This window comes from Rhamphochromis longiceps, linkage group LG7 (genome assembly GCF_057381845.1).
Source record: "Rhamphochromis longiceps isolate RC_006_pf linkage group LG7, R_longiceps_female_GT1.1, whole genome shotgun sequence".
NCBI classification, from domain to species: domain Eukaryota; kingdom Metazoa; phylum Chordata; class Actinopteri; order Cichliformes; family Cichlidae; genus Rhamphochromis; species Rhamphochromis longiceps.
This window is the reverse complement of record NC_140563.1, coordinates 37,092,661-37,119,822: the sequence shown is the minus strand read 5'-3', so window position 1 is coordinate 37,119,822 and position 27,162 is coordinate 37,092,661. Positions and strand designations below refer to the sequence as shown.

Here is a 27,162-nt window from a genome sequence, read left to right as displayed (position 1 = left end):
ATTACCAGGCCTCTAAGGAACTTCAAGCCATGTTGAGGAGGTGATTTAGCCATTTAAATCAGCTGTGTTGGATCAAGGACACATCTAAATCCTGCAGGACACCGGGCCTTGAGGCCTGGAGTTCGACACCTGTGCTTTAGTTAAAGGCAGAAGGGCAGAAAACAGTTATCAGTACATCAGGAAGAAAGGTGGGATCCCCCCATTTCTCTGCTCATATTTACAGGGTTTTTTTTCCTTTTTTGATGTGATGTGAATGCAGGGTTTCCTCCATCCCAACTTACTTTTGATGTACAGCGTGTGTTTGAAGCTTAGCCTGTCACTGCAATATCTCTGGTAATGTAAAGCACCCCATGCCCTCTTTGTCACCCTGAACAACCCCCTCCTGACTGTGCACACACTCTCGCCCATGGCGGATTTGCTTCCCAGTTGCTTCTTGCTTTGATGGTGTGATACAGTTGTTAAAGCACGACACTCTTTTATCTTTTTTCATGCCTTCATGGTGTGATTAGGTGTTCAGTGTTTCCTGTCAGGTCACAAACCCAGTTGTTCCTTTGCTGTCAAATTACATGACTAGAACTAATGCATTATGTGATGACAACATGTCCAAATTAGTGTTATTTGTAAAAAAAATAAAATAAAATAAAAATACTTGATTACTCTGAGTACAAATGCACATTAAACAAACTACATTAAATTCAGCCTTTATGATTTTCTGAATGCAATAAAATTTAAATTATAAGAAGTCAGAAAAATCTGTTGGAATTGCTTCCAACAATGTAAACTGCCACTCACAGTATGTCACGCCATGGAATCTATCTTATAGATGATAGCGAACTAGCTATCTCACCCTCAGTTCATACTTTCCGACATCCTCGTCTCTCTGCCTGACACCTGTTATACTCATATGAAAGATGTGCCTCCTCCTCGGTGCTGCTGCTTTAAGATTCGCTTTGTGCTGCCGGTAAAAGCTGCCTCAATACACAGTCTGAAAACCTGTAAATTGTCAGTGTGAATTCTGCACACAGACAAGATTGTTTCTTTTTTTTTCCAGTAAAAAATGTTTTACCACAACTTCACATGGAAAAGTATCCTAACACGCTGCACGTGAACATGTAGGAGTAGATCGGTTATACAGGATAGACCACCGCACAGACCAACACACTCAGCAAAGAAAAATAAGCAAAAACAACAATGGTTTGACCACCGTAGGTGTCCCCGCCCCCTCCTCAGCACAAACCTCAGGCTGACCAGAGGTTTCGAGGAGTGACGCGGCATCCCCCGAGTCCACCTCTAAGGGGAACACGCCTTTCCCAACCAACCCACTGCCATTTTCCCCATGTTTGCCAGAGCTGTGAGCTGTAGAGTTTTGGGCAGCGGGCCTTTGTGTGTATGTGTGTGAGAACTTACCCTCTGTGAACTTTGGTTTTTCTTTCTTTTATTGTGAGCGAAGGTGTGCCCTTATTGTGATAATTAGTTTGTCATTGTGGAAGCAGGTAGGGGTTCTCTGCCATTTTTGTTTCAACTGTTTTCTCCTGGTTTGGTTAGACAGGGAGCTCAGCCATTGTATTTTGTTTTTGGTTAGTGAGTACTTGGTTTTGATTTCTAGCTAAAGGGGGGTGTTTTGTTTATTGTTCTGGCCTTGGAGACCCTGAAGAAAAGAGCTTCCCTGTGTTTTCGTACTGTAGTAGTTTTAGGCAATAAATCTTGTATACTGACATCTTTGTTGTCAACATTGGTCACGAGAGAACTGTAATTTTTATATTTGCACATATCACCAATGGATCTTTAACATAAATGTGCCGGGTGAGGATTCATTGTTCATCCTTAGTTGGTTAGTGTAGTTTATTTTATGTAACACATTTCTAAATGCTAAACGCGCTCTCCCATGTCCACATGTAACCCTGCCATTTATTTCCCTCCTCTGCTGGCCCTCTTATACACACACCATGTTGACTTGTACACGGCATTTTCACCAGGAACAATGTATTCATAACTAACTGACAGACAGTAAAAGAGCTTGTAAACTTTGTGGTTAGTGTCTGACTTCTTTTACAAACATGGGGCCGTATGCACCCACGAGGCAGATACTGTATTGTCAGAGGCCTCTGACCCCATGGAAATTATTTTTGGATATTAGGGCATAACCAACGTTTTCGTCTGCTTTTAGGCTTTTTTCACATGCTGTTTTTCTTTCTTTCTTTTTTTCTATTGCATGCAGCAGGATACATTTTCCAGTAAATGCTTTCTAGATTTGTTTGTGAACTCGTTGAATATGTTGTTCGTACACCACAATAAATTTATTTTGTGAGCTATTAATGGTTAAAGTGCTTTACACCGCTTTGTATTTCATTCTGGTCTCTCTCTTTCCTGTTGATTATACTCTTGCCTCATTTGTCACAGCGTTTGAAAAGTGTGTCATTTCCTGTGTGTTCGTGGCCTGACCCTATTCCATTTATCAGCTTTTTGTGAGACTCTAATTGTCATTGCTCTTGGCACAATGTTGTAGCCTTTTTTGTGCTCACCAACAATTATTTCATATTCAACCTGAATTTTCACTTGCAGTTCTCCATTCTGCAAAGCCATTAATGTGCGGTTATGATCAGGATCTCCATCATGACAAATGACATGATTCATGTGCAACTTCCCATAAAGCAGTTTCCCATTTATTAGTGATTCATTATGAAGTCTGTTTTTTTTCATGGTATTACCAAGGCTAAAATATATTGCAGGTATCTCACAGATTGAGGTTATAGTAAACTTTGATCTTATTGGCTTATCAAAGAGGTCATTGTAGATAGGAAGTGTTAAATGTCACAGTTTTACAGTGATAAAAAGACAAGGAGAAAAGAGCACTTACAAAAATAACCACACTGTACTTTGGCAGTTTTTCTTTCGGTATTATTTTGACATGTGGTCGCAGCAGTGAATGGAATCTGCTCCGATAGTTTAGATTGCTCCCCGTTGCCTTGTGCTCCTCTTCATCTGTCAGCAGCATTAGGTGTTCCCCAGACAGGGTCTTAATAGTGGCAGAGCGCAGGGGACAGGGCCTGTAATGGAAGCTCTTTGTCCAGTTGTCACTTTCACTGCTCCCATGGAAAAATCCTGCTGGCCATTGCGATGAGCCCTCTAGGTAACAGCCACAGCTCTTCTGTCACCGCTTGACTAAAAGCATGTGTCACACTAAACTATCTTAACTTTGTTCTGCCTTGTTTTCTCTTGATCTCACTTGTTTTTCCAGCCAGTTGTTTTTTGTTTTTTTTTGACAAATGTACTTCATATATGGTACGATAAGTCATGAGAATATCAGCTTTTATGTCATTTGAAACATGTGAAAAGAAAAATATTACTTTTGACGTTGTCTCACCTGATATGTATACAAATGCTTTGTTGTTGCATTGCCAAGATACGGTTCAGTAAAGAAAGGAATAAAAGCTTTATGCCATTAAAATTCCTTCATGTCTCAGATGCCAGAGTTCCCATCTTATCATCTCCCTGAAGTGGTTCTGAATACCTTCCACTTGACTTTGTATTAGTTGAATATAAAGGGAGCCCTGGCTACATGCAGCTCATCCTCTGGGTAAACATTGTTGAGTGTGATAAGAATTTTAGAGAGAAATTAATTTTGCCACAGTTCAAGGAAAAGGCCAAAAAAAAAAAAGTGTATCGCGGCAACCAGTTTGAATATAAAGCTAGGGGGTTGCCATATGATTCATCATCTGCAAATACCACTTCTCTCAAGATGGGATGTGGAGTCGGACCAGCGAAGGCTGCTCATTTGTGCATGAATAATGAGACCAATAAGCTTCAAACCCTGAAGTTGCTTCAGCTCCAAGAATCTGTAGTATAGGTTAGCGTGAGTGCCGATGAAGGCATGCGCATATAGTTATAGAATTATTTTGATTGATCGTATTCATTGAAGTATCATAGATGGCAAAGAAATCTACTGTATATTATTAGGTTGCGTAAACTATATTATTGTTACCATCACACCAAGTCTATATGGAGTAGCATGCTTTCTGGGATGTGGCTTTGTGTGTAAGCTTTTTATCCTGGTTCATTTGTGGACAGTAATGTGGATATGTGCACACAAATGCATACCTTTCTTGATCACTTTGAAGGTAGTTGTACGCTCACTTTTTAAGATAACTTAAAATAAAAAATATTCAATATTATCAGGGCACTATTTGACCTTTCTTTGAAGACCTGTACTGGCTCTCAAAACTGCTCTTAAATGACTGTGCTGGACTTTGGATATACTAGCTGTACTTGAACTTTGGATGGGGTTTTTGGTGTTTAATGGCACGTGACATAGAGCTTCTGTGTGTAATACTGGCACCTTCTGGTTATTGTAGTGTGGTTTGTTATTTTATATATTTGTATTTTTTTGAGATTTTTTTTTCACATATATAGTTTTTTAAAGGGGTATTCCAGTCATGTAGCAATGCACTTCCACAAAGATTAAAGATGCAGGGACCTTTTATTCCACAAACACTGGATTCACCATTTAACATATACAAAAGCAACCATGAGCATCTTGCCCTCATCAAGTATTCACAATACAAACAAAACACTTGACTATGAAATCAATTCTGTTTTGCAGTAAGTTCAGATGTTTGCATAATGTGGGGGTTTTGCCCATGCCCCGCCTTCCCCCAGCTTTCTTATCTCCTCCAGCAGAGGGTAGTGGGCAGACCTCCATCCCACAGGCCAGCTGGATTACGCTTGTTGGTTTAATCCCATTCATTCTCTCAGTACTCTGTGTCAAACCGAAACCTACTGGACCATCATGTCCTTTAGTCTTGCTTACACATTTACACGCACACACATGCACACGGGCATACGTACACGCACATGTACTGAGGTGTCTGTGTTTGATAAGGCCCGTGTGGAAGTATTAACCCATCAGCCCAGCTCCATCACATCATGGGAAATCCCTTTTCCTCCAGTGATCCCCAGTCTGCCCTTATCACCACATCCTGCTCTAAAGCCCTAAACCCTTGTGTCACTACACGCTGCTTCTGTGTCAGGGATCAACTCCGATGTGCGTGTAGAGCGACTAAAACTGAAAATGCTGTTTACATGTCAAAATGACTTCAGCTTTACAAGATGATTTTAAAAATGAAATGTTTACAGTAAAAGACCAACAGGAGATAGATCCCCCCCCCCCCCCCCTTCACATGTCAGTGTCCTATTATTTGATTTAGCAGTATTTGTTTTTCTTTAAAATTTTTAGTATGTTCTTAGGTTATTTTACACTTACATGGAGCACAATTCTCTTGCATTGTTATTCCACTGCAGCTGAAAAAAAAGGAGGAAAGGTTGTGTAATAACCAATGGATTTGCTGAAGGCAGCAGCTGTTTGCTGTTGAGTTGTGAGCCAGACAGTGTTGTATGGCATCTTGACTGGAAATGCTCTGCAAACAGCCAGCAGACTAAACAGATTATAGATCTGACAAGCAGAAAAAAAAATAATAATAAAAATTGCAACATCAGGAGCTTCAGACAGTCACAGACATAATGCAAACTTTACATCCATTTTCTAGCAAATAGCGTAGATGTGTGTATATCATAGAGTATGCAATAATAGTTGTAGTTTGGGTCATACGCTCTCTCCAAGACAAATAATTACGTTTTGGGCCCAGCTTTCTTCAAGATGACCCCAAAACAGAGTCTGCCTCCTCTTCAGGAGCCATTGTACTTCCAGCTATGCAAAGTATAAAGCCAATAATCACTAACAAAATAAACTTGCAGCAATAGTTAAATTTGAACAGTGGATATAATTAAATTAAATACATGTCTCTCAAGCAGTATGATAATATCACTCATTTTAAATAGTAGAACATCTTAAATCGTAGTTGCTTAAATTGTGCCTGTGATTTAACACACTTTACTTCATTGCACTCTATTGCATCTCAACATCTTTCCCGCAGCTGTTTGTGAGACATTAAGACATTATTCTTAATGACACATTCTGTCACAGAGTGCCCCAAATGCACGTACCCCCTGATTAAAATGTCATTGACGACCTAGTGGGTTGGACAGTTCATAGCCTACAAACAGCTGATGAAAGTAGTCGAAACATGACATAACACATAGGAAATTTCCATCGCAGCAGGGGGTTTAGTCACTCTAGCATGCAAATGTCAGACACATTTTTTTAGGAAGACAAAAAAAAGAAGCGGGCCAGCCAGAGCAGGCACATTATCCTCAGCTACACTCACATACACATTTTCTCATTTCCTGTTCAATTTTTGTGTTAACTGAGTCCTTTCAGCACTTAAAGGAGGGGTGGGAGTTTTCCTCAGCAGTATGCGAGAAGACCACGAGAAGAAGATTTTGTTTGTTGTGTTAGCTGTTGATAATAAATGCCAAATTATTTCTGTCTCGAAGATGAGCTGCAGGCAAGGCAAAGGTTGATCCACTGATAACCTACCATGTGTAAAATCTTCAAATCTGCCTCAGAGATGTTTTTTTAAAATCATTTTTCTCACATTCAGTCACAGTTGCTTTTTACTTCATTTTGAGATCATCAGAAGCGTCAGCTGAGTTTGACTCAAGTATTTCTCAGCAGGGGGAAGGTTGTTCTACATCACTCGCTCTCAATATGTGTTGTTTTGACAGCATGTCCCAAAGAGCTGTTTTAGTCAAACAAGTGTAAAAGTAGGTGTCATCCATAATTTGTTGAGGGCAGACTTGTTGTTTTGTTGCCTTCATGCTCTGAGAGGTGATACACTGTTTTGTTTTGTTTTTTGTTTTGTTTTTGTTTTTTTACTCACCTCTTTAATTGAACCCTTTGGGCAACAAGTGACCGAGGCTTTATACAGTCACATATTTTACTTTATCATTCATCCACCAAAGCGTTAGATTAACCTTTCAGTAAATTTTCATGCAACAAATCTTTAAAAAAACTGGTTTGACATCTTTGGAGATAGATCACACAACTCTTGGGCAAGGATTTATGAAGGATTAATGTCACTGACATCCTCACATATTCCTTATGATACTCATAAAGTGACATTTTTTTTAGAATGAATCTTTTTATGTAAAAAAAAATAACAACAATAAATCAGATAAAGAGAATCTCTATTAAATAGAGATGATTTTTTTTTCCTGACTTTGTTAAGGCATTGTCTTTTATTTTCACCTACCCACTAGTGGCAGTGTGTACAGTCCTACTCTGAGAGGCTGCTGTGCTACAGTGGCCCTGAGATGTCAAACGAAATGCAACTTTAAAAAAAACCAGCAAACTGAAAAATACTGCAAAAGCAAGCATTACAACAGAAGTTGAATAAAATGCAAGAGAAGTAGAAAAAAACAACAACAAAATCTCACAAAACACAACAGAAATGTTTCTGGTGTCCCAATAACCTGATGGACCAGCTGGGGAAGTGACAGAAATCAAAAAAATGTGAACGACTGCAATGGGGCAGGCTTAAAACAGGACCATCAGGGTTGTGAGGGTTTTTTTCTATTTCCATTTATTTTTATTCAGCTTCTTTTGTGTTTTGTATGCTTCTGCAGCAGTTTTCTATTTGCTAGTGATTTCTTAAGCTGCAGTACATTTGACCTCTCATGGCTACCATAGACTGCCACTGACGTAGTTGCACCTACTGATCACATCTCAACTTCCATCTGTTAACATAGCAAGGCATTTTTGAGCCTGCTCTGCTGGGATGTTCAGTCGAATGCTTGTTGTTTGGGTCTTTCTGCAGAATCACCAAAATGTCTTCAAGTTCTTCTCGCCACACACTCATTCCCAAAACCCCCATACCTTCTTGCTAAAGCTTAAGCTAAAACACTGCTGTGATACTCTAAAACACGTTCCCTCCTCATTTATTATGAATGGTCTGGCTTTGCAACAAGTAAGCTGCAAGAATATTAGTCCTGATTGAGTGCTTTCTGGTGAGTGCAGAGGCACCTTTTCTGCTATTGTTGTATGATCAGTGTTGCTATGCTTCTTGGAGCACGCAGGTTAAGTGCAGATTTATACAGCAGTAATGCAAAGTCATTTAGGCGGCCTTTCTGTTTTTTGTTTTTTTTTTCTTTTTAAACTAAACCTTTTAAGTTGGTCTAAGGTGAAAAGAAATGCTGCACTCAGAGACCATCAATCCATAGTGTCTCCTGTAAATGTGGGTAAGGAGACAGAGTGGGCCATCTACTAATAAGAAAGTTGGCAATTTTATCCTTGGCTCCTTCAACCTGCATGCTTGTGGGCACAGTACTAAACCCCCAGTTGCCCCCAATAAAACAACGTGTGAATGTCAGGTTATAAGTGCTCAGGCACTGAAAAGCTTTGATGGATGTACGTGTGCATGGGTGGACGAGGCTTGTAGTAAGAAACCACTTTACTTATAAGTACCAGTCCATTTACCTTTTTTATATGATTTGTTTTGGTGGTTTGGCCTCTGTGGTTTACTTACTTTATATAAACTCAGATAAAGACATTTTAGCATGTTTTTTTTTTTTTTTTTTTTTTTTTTTTCTTAAATGACATCAGAAACAGCAGTATGCGACATTACGTGATGGCAGAGCTTCAGTTCATCCTTTGTCTTTTTTTTTTTTTTTTTTTTTTAAATAAATAGGACAGGGGGAATGAATGAGAGAAAGAAGGGGAGAGAAAGAAAGAAAACCAAAGGGGAGAAGAGACGGTGAGAAGGGGGGGGAAGAGAGAGAAAAAAAAAAAAAAAAAAAAAAAAGAACTCCTGGGTCACCTGTATGGAGAAAAAAAACAAACAAACAAAAAAAACAAACAGAGGAGACAGCAAACAACAAAGAGCAACATAATAATAGAGAAAACAAAGCACCATCACAATAAACTAGCTAGCCATAGATATCAATATTTACTAAATAATAAACGATATTGTGCAGACATTTTACCATGTTAACACTTATGTCCACTTTATTGTAAATGTTTAACACAATTCTGGACTTGTTTTCAGGTTCCCTGAGTGTTGTTGTGATTATATGTTGTTCTGGTATTATTAAAATTGAACTGAACAGAGCTGAATTTATTAAAAATAATTGTGCCCAAGTCCTCTGTTCTTTTAGCTGTGAAGCATATCAGCCCCACAACAACAATAAATTAGTTTCTTCTGGGTCTTTTTTTAATTTTATTTTGTTTTTGTCATTTTCAGTTTCTGGATAAGTTTCCATTAAGCCCCTCTCTCTGCTCTTGTTCACTAATATTGCATTATTTACAAGCTGGTGCAGCATTGAGCTGTTTCTATTACTGTGTGTGAAAGAAAGAGGGGGGAAAAAGGAGGAAAATGTGTACACATCTTGAGTGTGTGTGTGCTGATACACACATGTACAGCATACACAAAACAGGCATAGTCACACACAAGCGAGCAGGCACATGTCTGGTGATATAGCGTGAAATGGGACAGGTCATGGACATGGCTGCAGCACATCGGCAGGTGTTGACCAGGCCAAAACGATCTATTGAGTATAATTTGCACATGTTAGCCACTGTTGCCCTTTTCCCTTCAAGCAGCGCAGGTTCAGATCGAATCGATGTTCGAGGTCCTTAAACCTAAATAAGCTCTAAAATTGATTTGTTGGTACATTTTTACATCAATAGTTCATTGGTGGTGGTAGGATATGCATTTCAAAATAGACAAAAAAACCTTCAGAATTACCTGTGTTATATTAAGTTCAGTCAGTGGGATAGGTAGGAATGATGTGCATTTCATGTGTGGGCTAACTACCCTGAAAAAAGCTTAGAGCCATTTTGTCTGGCATCCATAGTGCTTGGGGTCCTTAGGGTCAGCAGCAGCACTCTTTCAGACCCGCAGGCCAAGCCAGAGGCTTTTCTTGCACAGACATACCCAGTAAAATCCCCTGTAATCAAGCAGCTGGAAGGTCCACATTGAGGGGATTTAGTGCAGTGTGGCAAGTGCCAATCTGTCTGCAATCAGGATTTACACAGGCCTAGCTCCCGATGGCATTCAGTAATTTCTAGCGCGATGCTTGAGACTGATCACAGTGAGTCATGATGTCCCTTGAATAGAAAGACAATGCTGGTCAAATACAGCCCATGATTCGTGGGTCTGGAGAATGGTGAAAGTAGAAGTAAGGATTTAATATAAACAGAGCCAACATTTTATATTTTGTACAAGCATGCCCTCAAAACTACCTCAGTTACTATTGTTTTTAATAGTTTTACAAAATATACAATGAATATAAATCTTTGTGATCCTGGTTCATGTTGACTTGATTGTTTAACTTCATAATTTCTGCAGATTTATCAGCCGCACATTCACACCCCCAGTATCTTGTTCTACCACCTCCCAAAGCTATTCTATTGGCTGTAGATCTGGAGTTTGGGCAGAATACTGAAGTACACTCATTGTCATTTTTATGTACGATTTTTAAGATGACTCTTGCTTTGTGAAATTATCTGATGTCAAGCTGGACGTAAACATGAAAAGATTGTAAATCATGTCCATACACATGGTTAGCAAGCATACATAGAACGGCTGTGGCATTTAAACTATGATTGATTGGTATTAACAGGTCCAAAGACTGCCAAGAAAACATTTCACGCACCATTGGTGAGCCTTTGACCACTGCAGCCTCAAATTTGTATTCTTGGCTGACAGGAGTGGAACACGACATGGTCTCCAACTCTTATCAACCATCTGTTTCAATGTTGGACATTATGTGCGTTCTGGGATGTTTATCTACTTAGCAGAGTTGCACAGAGTGGTTAACTGAGGTACTCTATCAGCACCATCCAGTCTCGCAATTATCTTACCTCTTATTGACAAGGTACTTTCGGCCAGAGAACGGTTGGTTATATTTTGTTGTTGCTTTTCACATCATTAACTGTTTATAGAGTTTACTCTTTATATGTGAAAAATGCTGAGAGATACAGTATCTCTCAGCATTTTCAGGAATGCGCGATGAACCAGGCAATCTTGCACCAACAAACATTCCACTGTCAGATCATGTTTTCCATCATTCTAATGTTTGGTATGGAAATTAATTGAAGCTTCCAACTTGTATTGACTGAATGTGTTGCGCCGCTTTAACATGGTTGGCTGAATGGTAATTGCGCGAAAAAGCATGTGTACAGGCATTCTTAATACTCTTGATATACAGAAATATCGTTGATGTGTTTCTGAATTCTTGTTTCATTTAAATATTTAGATAACTTGTATTGCTTTCTTCTGCCTAAGAGTATGGATTGTAGCAGACTATTGCCATCAGTGCACTTCTGTTAGCTGAGAATAAGTGTTTACTTTCTAGCCTGCTTAATTAGGCTGTTACCCAATATTGTTGGGCTCAGCTTGATTTATAACTGGTTTAATGCCCTTTCCTCCTCCATAGTATTTCTATTTATATAGTTTGTTTCAGTTGTAGTTTTGGATGTTTGACTTGAAGTAAACTTATTTCTTCTTTATCGCCTTTTTTATTGTCCTGTGTACACAGAGCCCTTATGCAATAAAAAAAGTAATCAACTCTTTTGGGCCTTTAAGTTATGTGTGTGTACGCTGCACACTGGTGTTTATCGCTCATATATGGGATACGTGACGGAAGCTTTTCAGTAGGGCTGCCACAAACGATTATTTTGATAGTCGACTAGTCACCGATTATTTTTGCGATTAGTCGACTAATCAGATCATCATCCACTGGACGTAAAACGTACAGCTTATTGCACTAGCAGCATCTGCTCTTATATAACTATCATTAGCTTACAGCTTTAAGCGTTTAAGGTATGTGCTAACTAAAAATAAAGACAAGATGATAGTTTATCAAATTTAAATGAAATTTGCAGATTGTTTCAGTGGAGTTTAATAAACTCCTTGCTATCTAAAATATAACAGGACACCGGAGTATATTCTCGAGCATCTTTAATCTCTTTTCAACTTTAATCTCAGCCAAACAGATTTACTCAGGAACAAATAAAATACTAAAAAAGCCAAACAATAACATTTTTAAGTTATCTAAGTGACTTATATATGTTTAACCTGAGTAGCGAAAGACGGTGGTGGGTTTGAAGACGATTTGCTGGGAGTCCGGTGTTCTCACGGCTCTAGTTAGCCTCGCCCCCGGCTCGCTATCGAGCTAGTGGGTAACAGTCGGAGCGCTTTTGAAAATATGTGGTGTCCTGATAAACTGAGCAGATATTTGAGGTTTACACAGCTACATTCTCGCCTGAAAATATGTTAAACGTTTATTTTGTGACCCAGAAAGAATAATAAGAGTAATATTAAAACTAACTAGCTGCCGCCATTGTTGGAAACTGCGCTGGGCTGCGCTATGAATTCTGGGACACAGCTTCTTCTTCTTCGGGGTTTAACGGCAGCTGGCATCCTTGTACATGCAGTGCTGCCATCTTCTGTTTCAGTCCGTTATTACACTCTTAAATCCTGCTACTTCATCCTGCGTCTTTTGGGATCTTACAAAGCGTCAAACGACGTGTCGACTATTAAATTAGTCGTCGGCGATTTTGATAGTCGACGTAATCGTGACTAGTCGACTAATCGTGGCAGCCCTACTTTTCAGGAGAATTTTCTGTGAATTGTGTAGAAAATGTAAAAGAGAACAAAAAGGCAAAGGCAGAGGTGGGGAGAGGATGGGAGGCAGAGGATAAGAGGAGGTTTGTAAAATGCTGAAACTCCCAGTGGCAGTGGGACAGTCGGATGGAGACACACACACACACACACACACACACACACACACACACACACACACACACACACACACACACACAGACTCTGCTTTCCCTACTTTGTGTGTCTATTATTGATGGGCACACAGGGTTCCCACTCAGCCATCTGTTCTCAGCTCTCCCACTCTGTGCCCCTTTTGGTTTTTGCCTACAACTTAGGCAGACTGGCATGAGCATAGCAATGCTGTCCAATCAAAGTGTGAATCCTTCATAAATATATCACACTATTAGGGAGTTAGCTGTTTGAGCAGGAGCCCAGTGAGAGAAAAGAGAAAAATAAAAGTAATGTCCTGAATTTTTAATTAATTCTTCCTCTTTGCTGGATAGCTTCCAATACTTGCACTGATTTACAGCAGAAGGTATAATCAGAACTTTCACAGACACATAATCATGTCATAACTTCATCAGATCTAAATATAATTGGCAAAGGGGTTTGCGTGTGTTTGTGACGGACTGTCTTCTTGTGTTCAGATCTTAATCAAATCACAGCCACACCCTCCCACTGTTAATAGCATATGGCTGCAGTTTTGATTTGATCAGTGCGGTAACTGATGACCATGCAAATTTAGTCGAGCCCCGGTTGCCGGGGGGAACCCGTGTTGTGCAGGTCTTTTGATTGGCTGCAGGGTGGTCGCATGCGGTGTCGCTTGGCGCCCAGCTGGGACACAGGCCACATGTGGCGAGTCTGGAGACATGTAAGGTCGGTGTGTTTGCAAACACTTGGCTTCGCCCCGTCGGTCCACAGATGCAACCATTATCCCCTCTCCCCCATCCTTCCCTTCTCTCTCCTCCACACATACACACACACGCACCTTCCTATGCAGTAAACAGGCTATAAACGTTACATTTCGGTCATGCGCAGAAAACCGTGAGCACAAGTTGAGGCTGTGAGACTTAACGTGCATCCTCAATTGCATTCATCTTGTCTGACAATAAGGGTCACCCATGGGTTAGGGAATGCCAGAGGCTTGTTGGGGGTGCTGATTAAAGGTGAGATCATGGTTTCGGGGCTTTAAAAACCTGCAATATTACTCCATCGTGTGACTTGTATTTTCCATATTCCTAGAGGGGCAGAAGAGGCTTTATTCTCTAGCGAGCAGTAGAGTTAGGATCCCCCGGGGAGTACAAGATGAGAGGGGAATTAATAATGTGCGTGGACTCAAAGGCTTTGACTGAACTAAAGGATCAGAAGCGGCTGAAGAGAGTGTATTAGAGGTAGAATGGAAAACAGAAACATGGGCAAAGAGAAGAAAGTAAGAGAGACTGACAAGCAACCTTTGAGCAAAGGCTGGAAGCAGTAACCTTATAAAAGAGATAAAACAAGTCTGTTTCTTTAAAAAAAGGAAGGAGAAGAAGAAAAAGAAAGGGTTTTTTAAAAAGACCAGCTATTAAAGGGATGCTCCCCTGAAGTTATCCTTTCAGTATCCCTTGTATTCCTTTTATAGTCTTACAGCTTTGTGATGTGTTGACATCAATAGTGAAACAATAACTGTACGTTAAATAGATTAATAAGAAGCGTAATCCTCATTATAAGCAGTACATGCGAACAGTTTTTCATTCCTTCAGCTGCCCTGAAAACAGATTGCAAATTAGCATTTCTTACCAAAGCTAGCGTGAGTCACGAGCTGCCATGGCTCCAAGTACTGAGAACATATTTTTCGCATTATGATGTGTGAAGCCAACATGAACTAAGAAAAGAGAACAAACTTCCTCATGTTGAGGAAACTTGAGATTTAATATTAATAGACTTTACCCTGTGATGTGTGAAAGTCACACTAGCATGCTCAGTGCTGGCACACACTCTCCTCAGGCCACACGGGCTCTGGCCCTGCTGTGACCTCTCTGGCTCGAAGCCAGTGGCTCTGCTATCCTTTGAACCTGGGCAAACCTGGCTCGAGGCACCTGTGTTTAGCCAGATCTGAGTGCAGCTGATCACGGCAGGCAGCATGAAATATTAATTGCTATTAAAAGCCAAGCGCGTACACCCGTTCATCCTCTTGTTTCATTCGCATTTTACATTTTTGTCTTTGCTCTGTCTTTAAATTTTGTCATCTGTCTCTCACCCTTCAACAAAGAATATGTAGGCTCATAAGACAAAAAAACCCCTCAATAATGATGATGGGGCAGTTTGCCAGATGCGTTCCCTTCCTGCAGCTTTGCCAAGTGGGCAAAATGCCACCAAGCAGCACAATGGGTTTATCCTCAGTGATTTCTTAAATACCCTAAACACAGACACCTGAAACAAAGACACATAGTAATCTTTTCTATCTACTCCCTTGCTTCTTTCCACATCTTTATCTGTTTCTTTTTCCTTTTTTGCCTCCATCTCTATTTACAGTAAACAAATAGGTGTCAAGTTAAAACAAAAATATAATCCCTTAGTCTCTTCATAAAGGGGACCTTCACACTATAGAAGCCATACTGTTATCTTTGTCTCTGAAAACTCAATCCATAGTTGTTCTCAGTAATCGCTTTTATCCTGTAAACAAACTAATGCTGTCCTGAATGCCATTTTTAGGCTTTTCGGTGATAATCAGCCATAATAATTGAAGCTTTGCCCTTTGCGTCCTGCAGTCATAACAACTCGTTTCTGATTATGCAACCTTGGCAAAATCACCAAAACACCGTATAGATGAGTAAAAAGACAATGGCCAGATCTCTAACAAGCTGAATATCCATGTGAAAATTTCAGCAAAGAAGCAAGACATCTCCACCATCATGATTAAAATACTAAATTAGGGATCTTTTAAAACAATGCTTCTGCCTGTCAGCAGACTGATGGAGACATTCAACAGCAACTTGAATTGAAGCTGGTCAGGCAGCATGTGGTGGCCTAACACTGCAGTATCTTTCCTTTAATTTCCTTTAATTGCAAATCTATATGTAAAGAAGGTATATAATGTTAGACTGACCCTGTGTTGAAACCATTAAGCACGACCAAAACACTCCATTACGCAGGTCTTTAGCAGCTCAGAGAAATAACCTCCTATTATCTGGTTGAATAAAGGGATTCCCCCTCTAGAGTGGTTTGATGTAAATGAATGTGACATATATGCACTCCGTGTAACTGATTATGTTAAAGACAAGAACACCTTGAATAGAGAGAGTGGACAACAGCACTTCAACACAAGCACTCCACAGCTCGAAATTGATGGTCTTCGCTTCATAACAGCCATTAACATGTGCTCAAGTTGAATGTTAAATACTAAAGGCGTTGAGGTGCCACATTGTGTGTTTAGAGAAGAGGGAATTTGATGAGACGCTGTCGATGGCACACCTGCCAAGGAACAATTTTGTCCTCCCTGTCGAGGAGACATCTGGCATTGCCACGGTGTTACAACCCGAAATACACCCAGGAGTGGGTAATGAGGCGTAGGAGACAGGGGGTTGTGTTTTTTTTGTGTGTGAGTGTGTCTGTGTGTGTGCGTGTGTTTTGGGGCGGTGGTCCTCATCTTCCTGAACTAGCCTCTGTAGGGCCTGCAAGCGCACCATCTGCAGTCCTTAGCGTAAGCCCACTTGCGTGTGACTCATAAGCAGCAACAAATCAACTTAAATGCATGCACAGACACATTTGAGCGTTTAAAACTAAAAAGCTAAAGTATGGAGGCTTTACAAAAAAAGCTGCCAGCCACCTAGCTGAGGCTTTGCACCGCATGTCTTTGAATGTTACTATTAACATGGTGGCCTGCATTATGTTTACACACAGTCCTGTGTGGTGCTGCATACGCATGAGAGGGGTTGCTAAGAAACGCTCAAGTAAGGTTCGATAATCACCCTCAAAGAACAGAGGAGCTGCAAGGAGTGTGTTTTGTTTAATTGCAGCATATACGATGTAAATGCGAGTGGCTCTTCCCCTCTGGTGTCTTTTACTTTTCTTTTTCTGTTGTTGCCTTTGATTTTTTTCTTTTCTTTCTGGAGCCTGTCTGTTAAAATCCATCGAAATGGACACAAACGATCAATCGCTTATATGATAAATCATAAAGTCTTTCAATTCTGATTTGTTATTAGAATAATTACGTGGTGCATAACAAGAAACAAAAATGGAACACAGTATAATGAAGCCGCCTGGAGCTGCTTTAGTGTTAGAAGACTGCTTTCGACAGTATTATGCAGAGATGCAATGAAGATGTCTTAATGGTGAATTCTTAGTAGCATATCAGAATGTATTGCAAGAAAAAAAGATTGCCGTAAATGTGTGTGATGCTTGTGTTTTACAGAAAGTGGTGGACACAGCCTTGTACATTGGGGGTAAAGGTGTAGCGGTATGAAAACAAAGCATTTCACAGCCAGCTGGTATAGTTTAAATTCAATAAATAAGTAAAGTTTTATCTGTAAAGCACATTTCAAAGTGCTTCACAACAAAATGCCATAACACAAAAACAAAAGTTGAAATATGGAGCACTGTTCTAACTTTTCCTCTGACACCACTGAAATGGTAAATGGACTGGTTCTTATATAGTGCGTTTCTACTCTACTTGTATACTCAAAGCGCTTTATACAACATGCCTCAATCACCCAACACTTTCTCTTTTACCATTTTCTATCTAGCATTCCTACACATTCACAGTCTGATGAGAACATCACAGAGAAACTTGGGGTTCAATATTTTGTCTAAAGATACTTCAGTGTGTAGACTGGAGAAGCCAGGGATCAAAACCCCAACCTTCCAGTTAGCAGATGACCTGCACTGCCCCTGAGTTACAGTCATTCTACAAATGCTCAAGAGAAGATGCTTATGGAAAATAGGGAGCGAGGAGCCTGTAGGCCACACGTTCCCATATCTCAGATATGTTGTGCTCAAGGACACTCCATAAGTCAGTGTTTAGTAATATGGTTTACTACTTAGTGAAACGTATTACTAAGTAGGCTTGTTGTAACAGAGTTGTTACATGCAGCACAGAGACGTATGGCTGATTTTCATGGAATCAAAGGTTAAGGGACACAAAACTGGTTACTGGCAAGTCAACAAACTGGTTGTGTTCTGGTATTCAGTGTGATCACAGCCTTTTAAGATGACATCATGAGTCAGTTACTGTAATCTGTGGTTACCGTAACTGTAACTGAATGTTTAGTTCATTAGAGGTCTTCAAACATAAGAGCAAAGATGAAAGAAATTTGTAGTTTAATTGTTCTAACGTTTCATGTCTTTGTTTATTTCAGGTAATCTCCGCTCTGTCGAGGATCTCCCACCACAGCATTGCACAAATCAAAGGCATCAGGTATGAGTCTCATTTCTCTCTCATTTGTCTTTTAGACAGCTGAAGCACTTCCAAATATCAGCGTCAAAGAAGCCATTTGGAACGATTCCACATTTTCTTACCAGCCTATTTTAAAATGGATGTAGCTATTAACGTCTGCTGCTCATTTGAAATTCAATTTACATTTTAGGCAATTAGCAGCAGCATTCAACCTCCACATTATCATGCAGGACAGAAATGACTGACAATACATTCCCATCTGTCACTCAGACAGCGCTGTGTCGTTCGCAGTCAGAATACTTCATTCCATGCAAGAGTAGTCATTTTTAGTCTCAAGTAATGGCGAAGTTGAGAGAGTTCTCCCCATTTATTGGAATGGGCTCCTAAGTTCTCGTCATTTGCTTGATCTGCTTGGAGCTCGGTGGCTCACCGGCAACACATAAAAAGACATTTTATCTGTCTGAGTAATGAGTTGATGGAGCACAGCCGTTAGGAGCTGTGCCAGGAAATGAAGGGAGGGGAAGGAAACAGGGAGCGAGAGAGTGACAGAGAGAAAGCAGGTCCCATGACATTAATAAAGGCAACATAACCCGCTGACTGCTGGCTAATTCACTGCTTGTGCATGCTGACCATTTTGCTGTGAGGTGTCAAAATCAATGCTCATTTGACCTCATTGTAAATCACAGGACTTTTTATTCTCAACTTATTTTACTTTTAGTAACTTTTCAGTTTTTTGAGTTTCACTATTTTTGGAGTGTTTGCCCTTTAACTGATTGATCAGCCGCCACAATGCTAAAGTCACAGTTCTAGATAGTTTTGGAGGTCGTACCTCTTTTCTCTGCTATAACTGGGACTATCGTAGATTCTATAGCTATGTTTTTAAAGACATTTTAGCTTCTGCCCTATGTCTTTTCTTAACATAACTGTGACTTTGGGTGATGTAGGCATGATGTGACTGATCCAGACTTTAGTCTACTTTAATATAAATTTAACAACAGCACTTTGAATACCCAGGCTTTATTAAACTTTACTTTTGTTTCAGTGAAATATGAAAATATTCACTACAGTCCCCCTTAACTTACTGCAAGGTATCAACCAGGCAGTGGATAAATACAGAGGGAACCTGAACAGGATGAAAAAAACTATTACAAGAGAATAAAATTAAGAATCGATGCATACTCTGAATTATATCACTTCAGACGTCTTACTGTAGTTGTAGTGTAAAAGCAGACAGAAAAGAAAAGCTTGAAAGGTAAGCAGTAGGTATTTGCCTTTAGTAACCCAGAGCTGTTTGGTCTAAAAGTAAGTACTGACCTCTTAGTCTGCTCCCCAGCAAAACAAATGAGAACTTCATCACAATGACTAAAAAATGACTTTATTAAGTAGGGTCACATTTCACTGTTGCCCAGAACAAAAGAATATTGATATTAAAGAGTACACTCATCTAAATCCTAAGGGAAATGTGTCAGAAGAGGAATGGCATAATACAAAGTGTTGTCTTGATAAGTGGCTGGAAATTAAAAGTACTGCTAAGATGCTTGTTAAAATTTTGTTATGTTAACGTGATCTATTCTCAGAAAAGCAAATGACAATTTTAAACTTTTGCAAAGATAATAAAGAGTTAATTGTTTTTAATATTATTATTTTATTATTTTTCAGTTAAATAAATTATCACTCAAGTAGAAGTCTTTTTGTTTCTCCTCAAGCTTTTTAGAAATATTTCTTAGTCTCGATTCTAAGTCAGCGCTTTGTTTTTGTTATTAGCATTGTGTCATATATTTAGTTTAAGCAAGTATGTATATATGAATATATTTCTTATCCATGGTAAATTTTTAGAATATAATGACTTGAAAAGTAATTATTGAATATGACAGTCACAAGAACATTTCAAGCTTCAGCAGTGAGGAGTGCAAGCAAAAGCAAGTCGCATACTTGTGATGTGCTTTTACCTTTTTATTTTTACAGGTTTTTAAGCTGTATCGATAAGTGTGGTAGGATTTATCGTGGCACACTGTTTTCACTCCCTCAGAGCTAACTCTTCAGGCCACCTCTAAAGCCGAATAGTTAACATTAAAAAAAGAAAAGAAAATCCCAGAATGCAGAAAATTAATGCTAAATGCTAGCCGTAGATGTGGTGACTTAAATTTACATTTCGCAGGTGAGTTCGAGGTGAATATTAAAATGAACTATCAGAGTAGCAAACCATTGATTTTCTTTTTCCCCTCAAGTACAGCACAAACAGGGATTTCATCAGTTTTGTCATTTAAAAAAAATGTAATAGGTGACTCAATATTAAGAAAAGACATTAAGAAGAAAAAAAATCCTGACAAAGTTCCTTTCATTATTTGACTGGATTTTGACTTGATATATTTGGATTGAATTAGTTGCGCTACACACAAACACAAGCAGTGCATGAAAGGTTGTTTTAGAAATTGGATTGAGAAGAATATTGTGGAATGGAGGGGTTTTTTTAGAGAGCAATTTTAAAGCTCTTTTCCAGCTTAGGCTCCTCAGATTGGAGGGCTCGATGTCCAGATGGTAACTCCACAATCTTAAATGTGCATTCACAGACAGCACATTGTGGCAATGCATTGAACTGTAGACCAATTGGAAAGTTCCTCAATGTGTTAATCGTTGGATAACATTGCCACAGGCATGACTTTGATGTTTTGTTGAAGCGCATTGATCTTGTCTGTTCGCTGTAATCAGAGCTCAGTAGTTCATGTCTTTGTTTCTGTGTCAGCATTCCAGCCAGAGTCGGGCATTAAGGCTTTATTTCTCCATGCAGACACGTAATTGCACAGAAATGCACTCAGGATAAAATCACTCAGGATTTCACACATTTCCTGGAACCTGCTGATTTTCCTTTGGTGTAATTTCTGTCTATAGTCACCTCTCATTTCTTTAAATTTTGGAAATGGAAAATAGGTGCAGTGATTTATTGAACATTTAACACTTACATCACCACGGACTGCCATTTGGCTTTTTCTACCTTTAAAACCCGGAGAGCAGCCAAATGGCTTTTAGCTAAGCTTTAGCTTCAGCCAAGTGGAAGCTAAATTGGCTAGTCATTCATATGTATATTAGGTTGTTAGCTGGGAATTCTGGAGGGAGGGGAGTGGGGGTGTGTGGATGAGGGGGTGGGGGAGCTGCTAAAAGCTGTGAACTTCCTTTTGTGTTTCATCTTGATGCATTCTCAATCATCCAGGGAAATAAATCTCCAAAAGTCACCAACTTGGAGTGTTTCAGTTTGCCGTCTTAGGGAGAAATCAACACACATGGGTGTAGGTCCTTTGTTGCTGAGATTTATTGATAAAAACAGTACAAAAAACCAACCATTTGTACACATATTTACAAATAATAATAAAAAGTGAGTGAGTACATTTCAACATTATACCAGTGGTCTGATTGATGCCACAATGGAGCAAATCGAGCAAAGACTGATAAGTTCGCTGCAATTTCCAGTGTGTGGGGATCATTGGTCACCAACTGCATCACGTGCTACAACCCTGGTCTACATATCACCGTTGATGAACAGCTTTTCCCATCAAAGACTCGGTGCTGTTTCCTGCAGTATATTGCAAGTAAACCTGACAAGTTTGGGATCAAGTTTTGGGTGGCTTGCGACCTAAAATCCAAGTACATTTGCAATGTCTTCCCATATCTTGGCAAGGACCCCAATCGTCCCACTGGGGAGAGACTTTCTGAAAATGTAGTAATGAGGCTGATGGAACCATTCCTAGACAAGGGCAGAAATGTTACCACGGACAATTTTTTCACATCGCTTTCACTTGCGCAAAAACTTCTTAGACTGAAAACCACCATCCTCGGCACAGTCAACAAGATTCGCAGGGAAATTCCTCAATCCACTAGTGGATTGGCTAGTCATTCATATGTAAATGTGGTGGAGCTTGCAAGAGAGTTGGCTCACTCTCATGTAGCTGAGAAGAAGGCAAGAAAAGAACAGTTGCTGAAAATGTTGAAATGTACTCACTCACTTTTTATTATTATTTGTAACAATTTCCCCACACACTGGAAATTGCAGCGAACTTATCAGTCTTTGCTCGATGTGCTCCATTGTGGCATCAATCAGACCACTGGTATAATGTTGAAATGTACTCACTCACTTTTTATTATTATTTGTAAATATGTGTACAAATGGTTGGTTTTTTGTACTGTTTTTATCAATAAATCTCAGCAACAAAGGACCTACACCCATGTGTGTTGATTTCTCCCTAAGACGGCAAACTGAAACACTCCAAGTTGGTGACTTTTGGAGATTTATTTCCCTGGATGATTGAGAATGCATCAAGATGAAACACAAAAGGAAGTTCACAGCTTTTAGCAGCTCCCCCACCCCCTCATCCACACACCCCCACTCCCCTCCCTCCAGAATTCCCAGCTAACAACCTAATTTACATATGAATGACTAGCCAATTTAGCTTCCACTTGGCTGAAGCTAAAGCTTAGCTAAAAGCCTACCAGCCATTTGGCTGGTGGTGGGTTTTAAAGGTAGAAAGGTAGAAGCCTGGGACTCCTATTAAACATTTATGGAATTTACTGACTTTGTATCATTCTAACAAGCCTGAACATCTAAATTTGGTATGACCACCTTTATTCTTCAGCATATCCTGAACTCTGTTAGGGAACCGTTCTTGTATTTCCTCTCCAGGAATAGTTCTCCATGCAACTTGAAGGACATTAAGTGCTCTTATGTGTTTTACATTTTTAATGGGACTTTTCCACATTCATTATTCCATTGATTTTGACAGTATACCCAACACCACTGGCTGAAATGCAGCCCCAAACCATGACAGCCTCCATCTGTAGACACTCACTGTTGTATCTCTGTGTACCTCCTCCACACAGACAAATCAACTGAAGGGCTAGATGTATCTCTCAGGCCCTGTGTCAGGTCTTTACTGGACATTTTCCTATTTTTAAGAATATGGCGTTCACATACTGTTCGTCTGTTGTAGATACTTTTTAGGTCTGCCACTTCTTCTTTTGTCCTTCACTCGTTCACTTTATTCAGACACACTGCACACAGCACTGAGATTTGCCAAATTTTGTCTAATAGCTCTTTAAGAACCTTGATGAAAAAGCATTGTGGTTATCTGTGGCATTTTTCATAGATTCAAATGATGAAACAGGAACAAATTCTACACATAACAGACAATTTAGCAAAGAACAAAATTTAAAATGTGATGATGCATTATTTTAACCCTCTCCTACAACATATTTTTAGCACTAAAACCTTAACTGGTCCCATTTTATTTTCTATTTTATTCTGCTTGCCTTCATGATTGACGTTGTCTTCTTCAGTAACAAAACTACAAATCCTCTTTTTTTTTTTTTTTTAAGCCTCATGTTCTCATCTTTTTGTGTGTCAAACGTGTTGACCTTGGCTTTCTTACGGCTTATCTGCAGTATAAGCCTGCATCATCCTCTGCCCTGTTGTCACCCCAAGCCCCCTCCAGACAGCCACCCTACCGCCCACACACACTATCCTCCTACTGTAACCTTCAACCCGCTTGTGCTTGTGTCCTAATTCATCACTGATCCCTGCTGTTTGAGTGTACAGTATCTCCTGGCCTCTGAGGGATCAGGTCATAGAGTGTGGGACACCTCAGATCACCACATAGACTGATCTGATCAGGAAGTTGACATAATATAATGATCCTCCAGTGTGATATTGTCACATGCAATGTATTTACATTTGTGAATGTTTACTTTTTAAATATTATAGTGGCTTCATGGTGGTTTGCACATTTGCCTAACAAGCCAAGAAGCCCTGGTTTGATAATTTTTTTAAAGATTTATTTATCTTGGTTAATCATATCAGAAGTTTGAAAACTGAAAGTTTTATGGCTTCCCTCCAGGCAGTCACAAATATTTCATCAGATTTACCCAAAGTCTTTCTTCAGATCACCAAAACCCAAGTTTGACTTGAGTTAATTAATCAGTGTAATAAACAAAAATAAAAATCAGACTCTGTAATCATTGTTTGAAATTTGCTACATGCTCATGGATAAGCATTTACAGTATAGCTCAAAGGATAAGAACGAGCTTCCCTGAAAGAAGACTTACAGAAAAATTGCGAGATATGCTAAATGAAGAAGCAACTGAGACCAAAACTAGACTATAACATTTTTAACCCTTTGTTTTGGGTCAAAATCTGCAAAAATGAGGCATTCTTTTTGAAGTTTCCTCTTAAATTCCAGACATGATACAAAAGGTTGGAAAAAAAACTGCAGTGAAAATTTGTCCAACATTCTCCCTCTTTACATGCAGATGTAGATCCTTTAGCCAGTCAGCTATAGGGAGAAACGACAGAGAGAAGAGACAGAGCAGGTGAACAAAGATGGTAGGAGGTGTGTGTAACAATGTCTAAACAGCATAGTTGCTTTCTAAATAAGGAATTGGTGATGACATCTCCATCTCTGCTTCCTGAGAACTGCATTAGAATATTGATGTATATTCTATGATAATTAAAAATCTGAAGAATATAGCTAGCTAGCTTAGTTTAGCATAAACACAGAACAAAGGGAAGCAGGAAGTTCTTGCATCTGTCTAAAAGTAACAAAATCTGCCTGTTGACATATGTATTAGTTTATGAACTTATCTATTGTTATTTAGGATATAAGGAATAGTAAAACACACTTCGTCTGTCTAACTGTGTTTATTTTGTGCCCCTTTACACCACTGAACATCACGCTTATTAGTACACAGTCATCATGTTGCATGCGCGTTTCTGTTTTTCTTATATACCATTTGACTGTACTGCATGTGCTAATTTCTCTGTAAGCGCTGTGAATCCAGCTCTGCAGAAAAAAAAGAAAAAAAAAACCCTCCTATTCACATGCTGATTGCACACACTGCCCCTCCCCAGGAAATGAAACTGTAGCAGTGGGTTTTCAGGGAGAATGGGGAGATTTATAGACAAGCATGGTACAATAAGTAGCAAAGTGAGCAAAGTGCGGAAGCTTGCTGGAGCTCCAGCGATTTATCGACCCCTGCAGAAATGAAGCCGTGTCCTGGGACATGAAACTGCTTCCATTGCTGACCATTTGAGCTGCTTTCACACACAACATCTACACTGTTGTTCTGCTGTTTGACAATAATGGATCAATGGGACTGGCTCATTGCGGATTTGTACAGGACACCTGCACTAACAGTTCCCATTACACCAGAAGAGTGTGGAATAAATTAGACATGATCACAAAGACATTGGGGTTCATTACAGTAATGTAATTCAGTGAGAAAGGAAGAAGAGCTGCAATGTGTAAGATGAGAACTCTGATTTATGAAAATTGTTAAGTAAGAAAAACAAAAAACCAAAGCAAAACAATGCTTTATCTGTGCTTAAAGAGATTTTTTACCTCTTGTGGTTTGACCATGGGATGTTTCAAATCAAATAACAAAAGCGACTATAATATTTAAAAGTTGAATCATCCAATTCGTCATTCACCTGCTATGAATTAAAGTAAAAAAGCATTCAAATAAATAAAAAAGAAATACCTCAATGGTTAAAAGTAGGCAAAAACACATAAAGACACCAAATTCATTGGTTATACATGGCTACAATTACAAAAATACTGAATCTCTTTTAGTCTCTTTTCAAAGTACTTTTAAATGAGAAAAAATATAAATACAAAAAAACATATAGTATACAGTGCTTAACAAATTTATTAGAGCACCTCTTATTCAAATTAAAACAACAACACACACAACACAGATATTTTAGAACTCTGGGAAAAATGTATTTATTAAAACCAAAACTTGCAGCAGTTACTGAACTGAATTTGTGTTTTTATACCCAAATTTGAGTCGGCACACTGAGAAGTCAAAAATGAATCAAGCATAACATAAAAGCATTAAGACTAATTTTTCTGTTCAGGGATGCAAAACTGTAAAAAAACAAAACAAACAAACATAAGTGCTTTAACAGTAACTTCATGGGTAACAACAATAATTATATTTTAGCTTTATAGATACATTTGGGCTAAAGAGGCTGCAGATACTGGTGGGTTAACCATTAAAGAAACATATGTTTTTTGTAATTAGTTAAACTGTAAATTTAGTGCAGCTGTGACATAAATGTTACGTTGGGTGATGGTCTAATAAATTTGTAAATTTATATATATATATGTATATATATGTATATATATATATATATATATATATATATATATATATGTATATATATATATGTATATATATATATATGTATATACACTACATTTGATACATCTTTTCATCATATATATGTATGCTTAATAATGAATTTCTTCCAGGAGAAACATTGCATGCAGGGACCCCAGGTCTTACTGCTGTAAGGTTTCTTCTTCTATTTTCTTTTTGGATAACAACAAAAAAATGAAGTAAAATGAAAAACATCTGGACAGCTGTGATGAAGCTCATGACTCAGTGTGGATGGCCACTAACTAATGATTAGACTCCTGCAGATATGTGATGCATTCACAGGCAAAACTAAAATTAAAAATATATCTGCAAGCAAAAAACAAATCTTTAACATTTTCTAAACACAAATCATTCACCAGCTCCCATTAATGTGGTGTCCATTGCATTTTTACATTTTGGAGTAAAACAGTGAAATGAGGTGAATGATGCAAGAGTCAGTGACATGAAATTGTAATCATTTTCCAAAGGTAATGTGCTCCTCGAGTAACCATTTTCTATGAAGTCTGGAGACCAGTTGGTGCTGAATTGTTTCAGTCTTCCCCCTCTGAAACCTCTGTTTAACATGTAGCAGTTTTCTTCACCAGGGATGCGCTCCGAGGCTTCGCTTTATTTGCAATGAGATTAGTTTGAGCAGCTTGAGAAGGCGAGACAAAGACTGAAAGCAGGTGTCGCACTCCTAAAGCATGAAAGTTGGAAACCGTGCATGTAATCGAGCCCCCCCCCCCCCCCCCCCCCCCCCCTTCCCTTCTAGCACTGAATAGCCAAGAGACAGCTCATCAGAGGTGTACTGATGAAATTATGAACATAGTTCAATTGTACCTCGTTGCACCATTAAGAGAAATGAAAACAGCAGCACCGGACAGAGCTTGGCTCCGCAAAACAACACAGAGGTGATAGATACGAGTGCATATCTCCACAAACTACTATGTAATTAAATTTTGCCCTGCGGGACTCCATTAATAACTTATAATATAATGCACATTTCATTGGAGGGGGCCTTCAGATGTGGGTGTGTTATTGCACTCCGGAGAAAGCGCCCTGTGTGCTTCATAACAGTTAGCGAGAAGGTAACATAAATCAGAT

General features: G+C 39.1%; 1 protein-coding gene across 8 annotated transcripts in view; it reads left to right on the top strand.

Annotated features, from left to right (window-relative positions):
* vav2 (vav guanine nucleotide exchange factor 2) overlaps positions 1-27,162 on the top strand; it is a 201,650-nt gene that overhangs the window by 119,217 nt on the left and 55,271 nt on the right. For all 8 annotated transcript variants that reach the window (XM_085413549.1, XM_085413546.1, XM_085413544.1 and 5 more), the window contains exon 3: positions 17,837-17,895. In XM_085413549.1, the coding sequence (XP_085269675.1) occupies positions 17,837-17,895 (59 nt within the window). The remainder of the gene's footprint in view (positions 1-17,836; positions 17,896-27,162) is intronic.